The sequence below is a fragment of the Galeopterus variegatus genome, unplaced genomic scaffold, assembly GCF_000696425.1.
Source record: "Galeopterus variegatus unplaced genomic scaffold, G_variegatus-3.0.2 Scaffold4889, whole genome shotgun sequence".
NCBI lineage: Eukaryota > Metazoa > Chordata > Mammalia > Dermoptera > Cynocephalidae > Galeopterus > Galeopterus variegatus.
This window is the reverse complement of record NW_007731000.1, coordinates 73,356-83,047: the sequence shown is the minus strand read 5'-3', so window position 1 is coordinate 83,047 and position 9,692 is coordinate 73,356. Positions and strand designations below refer to the sequence as shown.

Below are 9,692 nucleotides of genomic sequence, written 5' to 3'. Positions count from 1 at the left end.
TACTGTTTTCCAAACCCTCAGCTGAGAAGCAGCACATTAATGAGAAGAGGGAAAGGGGCTACGGGCTGACCCATGAGAGCAGCCCCAGAAGTGGCAGCAGACAGTGAGAGAGGAGACAGAGAAGCCAGGGCCGGTGGCTCCCGGGTACGGCTGCCTGCCAATGGGACAGCTGCCAGCGCGTGTGAGAGTGAGCCTCCATCACGCAGAAACACATTTCATGCTCAGTGTGACCCACTTAGGAAGGCAGCAAGGGTCTAATACAATTTAAAGACTACCATATAAAATAGTTAGAAAATGTATTTCACTGACTAAAATCTCAGAAACACACAAGTAATGGGCTTACTGACAATACTGACAACTTTTATAAAAATTACAATTATTCAAATAAATTGATGGGAATGATGATGGGAATGATACTGGCAATGATCCTGCAACTGATATTACTACTGACCTTTCATAATTGTTTTCACTCGTAGGTGTTAGAATCTGGATGGAAATTCCAAATATAACTGAAAACCAACATTACTTCTCTTAAAAAAAAAGAAAAATCAAAGCCAACAAAAGGACAATGTAGTCTTACCACGGATTAGACAAAAGCATTTGTTGTAGATTGTGTTGTAATAAAATTTTAATGCAAAGTCCTCTTAGAGATAAGCTATTAGTCAGATCTCAAAAACAGCTTATTGTAATAAAATTCTTCATGGAATTTGATGAATTTCAGAGTTGCAGATACAGCCTGTGTGAATGCTAGCCAATGTTAAAACTGATCTGTTAGCACCTTAACTACTAGTGAAATGAAATAAACGAAAACAGAGTTGAAAAAGTTTGAATAAAGATTTGAAGGAACACAAACATAGCTGCCTTTATTTCTGAATTCCAAGGGTACTGACCACAGGCAAATATAAAGAATATATACACAGACTGACAGAGCACTGGAAGAGAATCCTTTTAAAAGGATATAAAAGTATATAGGTGGTACTCTGAAAAACAGGGTATCTGTGCTTCTTCTTGGCACAGGTAACTTAGGAGCTGCTACCTTTGAATTACTGGAAAAGTGCTAATCGGAGGTTGCCCACCACATTGGCACGCTGGCCACCATGCACACGCGCACTTCCAGCCCCCCCCACAGTCAACAGAAAGGCTCTCTTACCTTACAGACGAAAGCTACGACCAAGGAGGGGTCCCTGCCACCTATTCTCCGGCTAACACCTGAGGAAAACCACACTGAATGAGGTAAATATGAAGGTTGTAAAGGCCTCAAAATTGATACCACCTGATACTTAATTTGACTTCATGTGTAAATTAAATGAATGCTACCATCCCAATACTAAGGTTGAAAAAGACACTAATAGTCCCCAGGCTTTTTCTTTCCTACTTATGTTGAGATTTGCGTAAATGAAAACTGCAAAACTCTAACCAGAAAAACTTTAGATTGGGAAATGAAATTTTTTAAAAATGGCACACTTTACCTGGGAGAGGAGAAGAGAGAAAAGTGCTTTATAAACAAGTAAAATAATAGGCGATATAAGACAAAAGCTAAAAAAGTCTGTAAAGGGGCCAGCCCGAGCCTCACTCGGGAGAGTGTGGTGCTGATAACACCAAGGCCGTGGGTTTGGATCCCATATAGGGATGGCCGGTTGCTCATTTTGGTGAGCGTGGTGCTGACAACACCAAGTCAAGGGTTAAGATCCCCTTACCGGTCATCTTTATAAAAAAAAAAAAAAAAAAAAGTCTGTAAAGAAAATGTGGGTATCAGTCTTCACCCCATGCCATCCATAAAAGCACAGTGTACAAGGTCTGTCTTTTCTCAGTCATTAGACACGATCTCAGGACAGAAAGGAACTTATCAAGCTTTTCCCAAAGCTGGAAAAAAGAATCCTTAAGCAGTCCAATTCCTTTGATACGTGTAATCTTGGACTTTTAATTCAGTTTCCTGGTAGGATGTCATTCTGAAAGACAAGGCGCAGATCCAGTCATTGACTTGACTGTTTTGCCAGCTTAGCAGTTATAATAATGAAAAGGACAAAAGCCCCCTATATGAATCAGTTGGCCTAGCTCTGCTCTCCTCTGGGCAAACTGAACTCGAAGTTTTAGGCCTGCCAAGGCTGTGAATTGGCTTTGGAAGCTCAGTACTGTGTGGAGGGTACTAACATTAATAAAACACATGTATCTCACAAGGCCTAACACAGAAATGCTAAGCTTGGGAAAAAAATCAGAAAAAAACTTTCACAGGACTAAAAAGTCTCTGGTGTGGATAAGAAAACTGTAACACAGCAAAAGTGCTTGCTCTAAGGGTAGATGCCCTTGGTGCAGCTAAGCGTAATGATGGGAACATGTGTGTGCTGAAATCTTCAAGGCTACTCTGCCAATTAGTGGTTGGTTCCACAGTTCACCTTCAGCTACTCCTCTAAGTTTCTTAGGGAACTAAGTGTTGCCATAACGATCATCTCATTGGTTCTTTTGTATGTCACATAGCTTAGTTTTATGACTCCTTTGATGGTACATTGCTTCAGCTATTTCTAAGTTGCACTTGCTTTAATGAAAATTGTCATGTAGCCGGTTTGTCTATGTTTTCACTATGACTGATTAACCACCTGTGTTCTTTTCTGTAACTTTTGCCTGGACAAAAAAATGGAGAGAAAACCTAGTTGTTCGGGGTTATTTCCCTGAACTCCTTCTCTCTTGAAGAAGTCATCTCCTGGAACTAACCCCTTCTGGGCTTCTCACTGCCCTGGAGAAATGGGCTTTGAGTAATCCTTACCGTCTCTGTCACCCTGGGAGAAGTGACAGTACTGACCCCATAAATATACATAATTATTATTTNAGAAAGGAACTTATCAAGCTTTTCCCAAAGCTGGAAAAAAGAATCCTTAAGCAGTCCAATTCCTTTGATACGTGTAATCTTGGACTTTTAATTCAGTTTCCTGGTAGGATGTCATTCTGAAAGACAAGGCGCAGATCCAGTCATTGACTTGACTGTTTTGCCAGCTTAGCAGTTATAATAATGAAAAGGACAAAAGCCCCCTATATGAATCAGTTGGCCTAGCTCTGCTCTCCTCTGGGCAAACTGAACTCGAAGTTTTAGGCCTGCCAAGGCTGTGAATTGGCTTTGGAAGCTCAGTACTGTGTGGAGGGTACTAACATTAATAAAACACATGTATCTCACAAGGCCTAACACAGAAATGCTAAGCTTGGGAAAAAAATCAGAAAAAAACTTTCACAGGACTAAAAAGTCTCTGGTGTGGATAAGAAAACTGTAACACAGCAAAAGTGCTTGCTCTAAGGGTAGATGCCCTTGGTGCAGCTAAGCGTAATGATGGGAAAATGTGTGTGCTGAAATCTTCAAGGCTACTCTGCCAATTAGTGGTTGGTTCCACAGTTCACCTTCAGCTACTCCTCTAAGTTTCTTAGGGAACTAAGTGTTGCCATAACGATCATCTCATTGGTTCTTTTGTATGTCACATAGCTTAGTTTTATGACTCCTTTGATGGTACATTGCTTCAGCTATTTCTAAGTTGCACTTGCTTTAATGAAAATTGTCATGTAGCCGGTTTGTCTATGTTTTCACTATGACTGATTAACCACCTGTGTTCTTTTCTGTAACTTTTGCCTGGACAAAAAAATGGAGAGAAAACCTAGTTGTTCGGGGTTATTTCCCTGAACTCCTTCTCTCTTGAAGAAGTCATCTCCTGGAACTAACCCCTTCTGGGCTTCTCACTGCCCTGGAGAAATGGGCTTTGAGTAATCCTTACAACCACCTGTGTTCTTTTCTGTAACTTTTGCCTGGACAAAAAAATGGAGAGAAAACCTAGTTTGGGGTTATTTCCCTGAACTCCTTCTCTCTTGAAGAAGTCATCTCCTGGAACTAACCCCTTCTGGGCCTCTCACTGCCCTGGAGAAATGGGCTTTGAGTAATCCTTAACGTCTCTGTCACCCTGGGAGAAGTGACAGTACTGACCCCATAAATATACATAATTATTATTTGTCAATTAAAAATAAATTAATTAGGAAAAAAAGAGGCAAAGAATAAAGAAAATGCAAGTCCTTCCCGGTGTTCTGTTTTGCTTATGCCATTACCATCTGGAGGGTGCTGCTCATTTTTGGGTGATCCAGAGTCTGAAGACTGCTCTGGACTGCGCCTGCCGAGAGGGCTCTCTGGACTCTGTGATGGCTGGGGCTCTCCACACTTCCGTTCACCTGGTCAGGTCAGGAAACCATCAAATTACACACCAGGCAGGATGAGCTCACAGCCAAAGACCAGATGTTCACATGTGAGAAAGCCAATTAAATCAGTACGCCTTTTACTACAGAAGTAAATAACTAGTTGCCTCCCCACCTGGTCTCCGGGATGTATCAACACCTTATCTTTACGTTTCCATAAGCTCTTGTGCCCTTGCTCCAGTCACACCCTCCCCTCCTCGCCTCCTTCTGCACAGGGGTCAGCGTATACCTCGTCTCCCCGGCAGGTTCTGGACCTCTCTGGCCTTCGCTGTGTGCTCTCCAGCACTCGTCAAGCATCGTACTAGATAGCACTATCAAGGAAATGTCCCCGTTGCTCAGTGTTCTCTTCACGGGTACATAACACCACACATGAAACGTGTTTAGCCAGACTCAAGGACAAGACTGACACGTAGACTGCTTCTGTACCCAAGTCAACCCTGGCACCTGAAAAGGCTAGCAGGAGCTTCTGACTCCTCGAGAACACTTCTTTTAGGTTGCTCTTATCAGTTTCTTTTAAACATTATTTATCTGGCTACTCCTCTCCAGAATCCACTCATCGAAGTGGTGGGTGCACAACTGTGGCAAATAAACCCCAAGCAATGAATGTGCAAATCTGTATACAGTCTACTTTGTGACAGCTCTTGATTATGTAAATATTCCAGAATATAATTACCATCACTCACCTGAGTTAAACAAGCCTGCTGGTAAGACTATAAACTACGTTAGGGTATGAACCATGTCTTAATTCCTCAGCTAAATTTCCTAATCATGCTCAGAACATAAAATAGGGTACACAAAGCAAGTATTCAAACGTTTTATCTCACCCACATTTTCCTTACTTAGGGCCTACACCCTCCTCCTCCAGGAAATCTGGCTGTCATACTCACTGTATATGGGGACCTGGTACACTGTCATGGTCTCATCCTGGTATTCCGGTGCAGAGTGGGGACGCACAGCTACATGAAAACCACACGACAGGGAAGCGATTTAATCAGTAAAGAAGTGTGTGAAAATTAACTTCCAAGATCAACAACCACAAGCAACTGAATTACCTTGGAATTTTGGTGGGAATCTGCTACTAAAACCAGAATTTCTAAGTAGATTACAATTTTTAGGAAGCAAACAAAAATTTATTTTCATCAGCCATTCATACAAGGGTACCTCAAAAAGTTCATGGGAAAAGAGAATTGAAAGATAATACAAATTTTTCTTTTAACTTTTTGAAGTACCCTTGTATTTGCTACAAATAAAAAGACATGTTTATGATCAGTGGTGAGAATCCATTAAAAAAAAAAAGTAAAAAAAAAAACCCATACTCAAATTTAAGAGGCTCAAAGTTAACAAATAGGCCCGTGATGCCAGAGAATGTGAGAGCCATTATACATTTTGAAATAAAATATCAAAGCTTCTATAAAGGAGCATTAACCAGCTGAAGAAGCACACAGGCTCCGGGATAAGGGCCAGGGCCCTGCAGGCTTTCTCGGTGAGATCCCCCCAACCCCCCACCAGGCTGTGTGCCTCCCGAACAGCTGGGGCTGAGGCTCAGTGTACAGAGGGTCCCTATGTGCCTCTGCTCACACCCCCTTCCTCCTGCAAGAAAATCAAGGCAATTCCTCTCTGACAACCATCCTGAGGACAGAGAAGGAAACTAGGGGCCTGAATGGAGACTGTCATACACACAGCACACATCACAATTTTCAAATCACTCCTGCCCACCTAGTCCATACTTTTGCAGCATGAGGTGGGGGCACAGGAAGTGTAACGCAATATTTTCACATCCACCCATGTTGCTGAAGCATTTGATTTTAAGGTTTGATTCAGTTCAGTTTTTAGCGGATTCTAATGTGAGAGGTTGGGGGCATATATGAGTAGAGAAGGTAGATGACAAGTCATAGTCAAAGACATACCCAGGTCTATTCCTTTCAACGGACCAGAAAATATTTTGATTGCTTCTAGGTATTTTTCCTAAAAAAAAAATATATATAAAATGAAGAAGTGAGCAGTTACAGTAGCACAAATGCAGAACACAGCAATGTATTCAAATATATAAGATATCAATAGGTGGCAACATAAACTTTAATGAGCATTTTGATCCTCATTTATACAAATAACTACTGAGTGTCCACTACACATTAGATGCCAAGGATCTAGCAGTGAAAAGCAAGAAAATGCTCTCATGAACCCAATGGAGGAGACAGAAATAAAATAAATGATAACACAAATAACAACTTAGTGGCAACGACTGTATGTGTGCTACAAGAAGGATGAAAATTGCAGAGGACTGGGATCTCACTTTTCTGGGGAATCAGGGACAGCTCCAGAGTAACTGACGTTTTAGCTGAGCCCTGAGGGTTCAGTAAGGATACAGGCAGGGAGGAGAGGAGGTAAAGGGAACTCATGCATGGATGAAGGTCTGAAATGGACAGGGGTTTTGGTTGGGATGGGGTTAGAACTGACCCATGTAGCTGCAGCTTGGTGACAGATTCAGATGTAAGTGTGAGCAAGGGCCGGGGCCTACAGGACTTGTAGGTCATTATTAGGCTGCTTAGATTGTATTGCAATGAAGAGCCCTTGAAGGGTTTTAGGTTGGGAAGTGACAAGCTGCGATGATGTCTTAAAGTGATCTCTCCAGCTGCTGTGTGGTGGAAGGATTACAGGGAAGCAAGGGTGGATATGGAAAGCTATTGCAGTAGACAGGAGAGTAACAAAGGCTTCAGTGAGATGGAGACAAATGGATGGATTTCTCTGTGGAGACAGAATTAACAGGACTTTGTGATTGGAATAAAGATGTCTGAAATTTAATAAATAAGAACAAAAGTTACCATTTTTTGAGAACCTACTCAGTGCCAAACATCTAATAAAGTGACTTAGTGCTTTATATGGGTTACCTCATTTAATCCTGAACAACAACTCTATGACATTATAGCCATTTTATAGACGAAGAAACTGAGGCTCAAAGAGATAAAGTAACTCATTCAAGGTTACACAGCTAATAAGGTTCTGAACTTAGATCTATTTAACTTGAAAGGTGAAGTGGTTACTTCACTATCAGTTATCTCTGGAAGGCAGAAGACTGATTTGCAAAAATGAAAATTCTCATTACTAACATTAAAAAAGGAGGAGTTGGCTTTGAAAGGTGAATCAGGAGAGACTCACCAGTTGTGGAGGTCCAGAAAGCACACACTTTGGAAGCCCGGTTTCCTTTAAAGTAAGAATCATTCCTAAAAAGGATGAATGAAGTCAGACCTTTTATCAACTTGACCTGTAGTCTCTGCCAGGAGGAGCACCTCTCACTCATCCAGCTATTTATCTCTGTGTCATCATTTCAGCTTCTAAACAGTCATCAGGGAACATGTGCAGAGCAGAAGTGATGCCAGCTAGAGATATACAGGACACCAAATATTCTCCATATGCCTCTGGAATGGGCCGAGCTGATACTAGGGTGAGGCAGTGAGGCACCTAGTGTGCAAAATGTGAGGTGTCACTCTCAGGGTCACACAAGTGAAAGGATGGCCTTAAACTTTGCTCCCTACGTGCCTCGCTTGCCTCACCCTGGTGTCAGCCCTTAGAATAGGGACTGATCCAATGCTCCACTCCTTCCTATCCACATCACCAAGCTCAGAATCTGGCTGCAACACAATTTTGACCTTCCCAGTTGATGGACATGAATAATTGGGTAAGTTGGATAATAGGCATCTGCTGATTCCTCCATAACAAATACATTCACTGTAATCATCGCCACTACACTGTCTGGTTTACTGCCACAAACCTCTGACCCAGCAACCCAACAAACCAAATGCATGGTAACACTTGGAGGCAGTACCCATGTTAAAATCTGCTCTTCTGAATCACAGCTTTTCATGCCCCATGCTGCAGCTGACTGGGCTGGCATAAAAAGAATTCCAACTCCCCTGAAGATGGGCAAAAAAAAAAAAAAAAAGTGGGGGAAGGGGGGCAAGACAGGTTCAAATCCCAGAAACTTCCCACTAGCCTCTGACCCTGCAAAAAATATACTCACCACACAAACCCCCAACATTACACCAGTGCATTCGCGTAAGGAATATGTTGTCTAAGCGAGCAACCTTCAGCCTGAGAAAGTGAAAACATTTGAACAGGGTAGAGTGGACTGACCAAAGACCACTTCTGCTACAAAAACCCACCCGCCTCTCACCTCAGCTTTCAAGCCCATAATCATCTCCGACCCAAAGCAAATGGTTGACTCACTTGTGCTCCTGCATGAGTCGCTGGACGCCTTCTCCACAGTTGAAGAGGTACCTACAGGACGAACATGACAAAAGCCACTCAAAGATTAAAATCTCTAACACCGACTAGACGCTTTATTGTAGGCTCTGGTAAAAAGAAAGAAAAAAAACCCCTGAAAATCCATGTTGTACTGTTGGGGTACATTTCTGCTAGTAGGATAGTGGGTTTTAAAACCTCCTTGGCAGAGGCGGGGAAGAGTGGGAAGCCTGTGTAGGCTGGTGCTGGGGCGAGATGGGTCCTTTCCCCCATGAGCTCCTCAGCAGATCCATCTACCGCTCATGCCAAGTAACAGGCCCTGGCCTTGGGATGCAGGGAAGGGGGTCCAGCTCAGAGCGTGCTAAGAGCCAGTCCGGAGCCCAAGGGCTGGGAAGAGCCCTCTTAGACCCGTCTGAAGTTCTTTACCGATTCCCGGAAACCATATCTAGGATCTCCCACCCACCAAAAAAGCAGAAGCGCTGCAACAGCGTAGCCCCACACGTGTGAAGTAAGGAAACCCAAGCCCAGGGAGGTGCCACGATGCTCCCGGGTTGCACAGCATGGAGGGTCCGTCGGAGTGGGGCTCGGTAAGGGGACGCCGCGGAGGCCCTGTCAGACTCCGGGCGCGGCGCACTGACCGGTTGTACTCGGAGAAAACATAGAGCGCTGCGCCCGCGTCCCGGCCGCCGGCCGCCACCACCTGCAGGTACACGGTGTTCGGGCCCCCGGATCCCCACGACTGCCCGCGCTTCTCCCGCGTGCGCAGGTGCCGCAGCGGGTCCTTGGGCGGCCGCTGGCGGAGGGCCGGCCCCTGCGACATGGTACGTCCGGCAGCGGACCGCAGCAGGGAGCGAAGGGCCCACATGCACCCGTCTACACCTGGACGGAGAACGCAGCCGGTCCCTCCTGTCCGTGTGCCCCAAGCACCGCCTCTCCGCCCCGCATGGCGGGTCCAGCCAATCAGCGCTCCTCGAACTGAGATGCCCGCCTACGCTAGGCTGAGCATCCAATAGAGAGGAGTCTTGTCACTCGGGACTGGTCAATTGGCGATGGCTATAGAGTGCAGAAATGCTAGAGCGCCACGAGCGGCCCCGCCCCTTGTCACTTTCCGGCTTTCCCTGAGTCAACTTATCCCGGAAGTAGTCCTTTACCTGGGGCGGAACTTCCGGGAGCGGAAGCCCAGAAGCGGCCATACTGGGAGAAAGGGCTGGTACTGGGCGCTTGTAGTTGTG

At 44.5% G+C, this 9,692-nt stretch overlaps 1 protein-coding gene across 1 annotated transcript in view; it reads right to left on the bottom strand.

Annotated features, from left to right (window-relative positions):
- The window catches only part of ELAC2 (elaC ribonuclease Z 2), a 26,823-nt gene extending 17,448 nt beyond the window's left edge, over positions 1 to 9,375 (bottom strand). Inside the window, exons 1-8 of the mRNA XM_008588539.1 lie at positions 9,099 to 9,375; positions 8,446 to 8,496; positions 8,240 to 8,310; positions 7,378 to 7,442; positions 6,129 to 6,186; positions 5,109 to 5,177; positions 4,078 to 4,197; positions 1,151 to 1,209 (exon numbers count right to left, since the gene is read on the bottom strand). Coding sequence (XP_008586761.1) covers positions 1,151 to 1,209; positions 4,078 to 4,197; positions 5,109 to 5,177; positions 6,129 to 6,186; positions 7,378 to 7,442; positions 8,240 to 8,310; positions 8,446 to 8,496; positions 9,099 to 9,325 — 720 coding nt within the window. The 5' untranslated portion in view covers positions 9,326 to 9,375. The remainder of the gene's footprint in view (positions 1 to 1,150; positions 1,210 to 4,077; positions 4,198 to 5,108; positions 5,178 to 6,128; positions 6,187 to 7,377; positions 7,443 to 8,239; positions 8,311 to 8,445; positions 8,497 to 9,098) is intronic.
- Between the last annotated feature and the right edge of the window lie 317 nt (positions 9,376 to 9,692).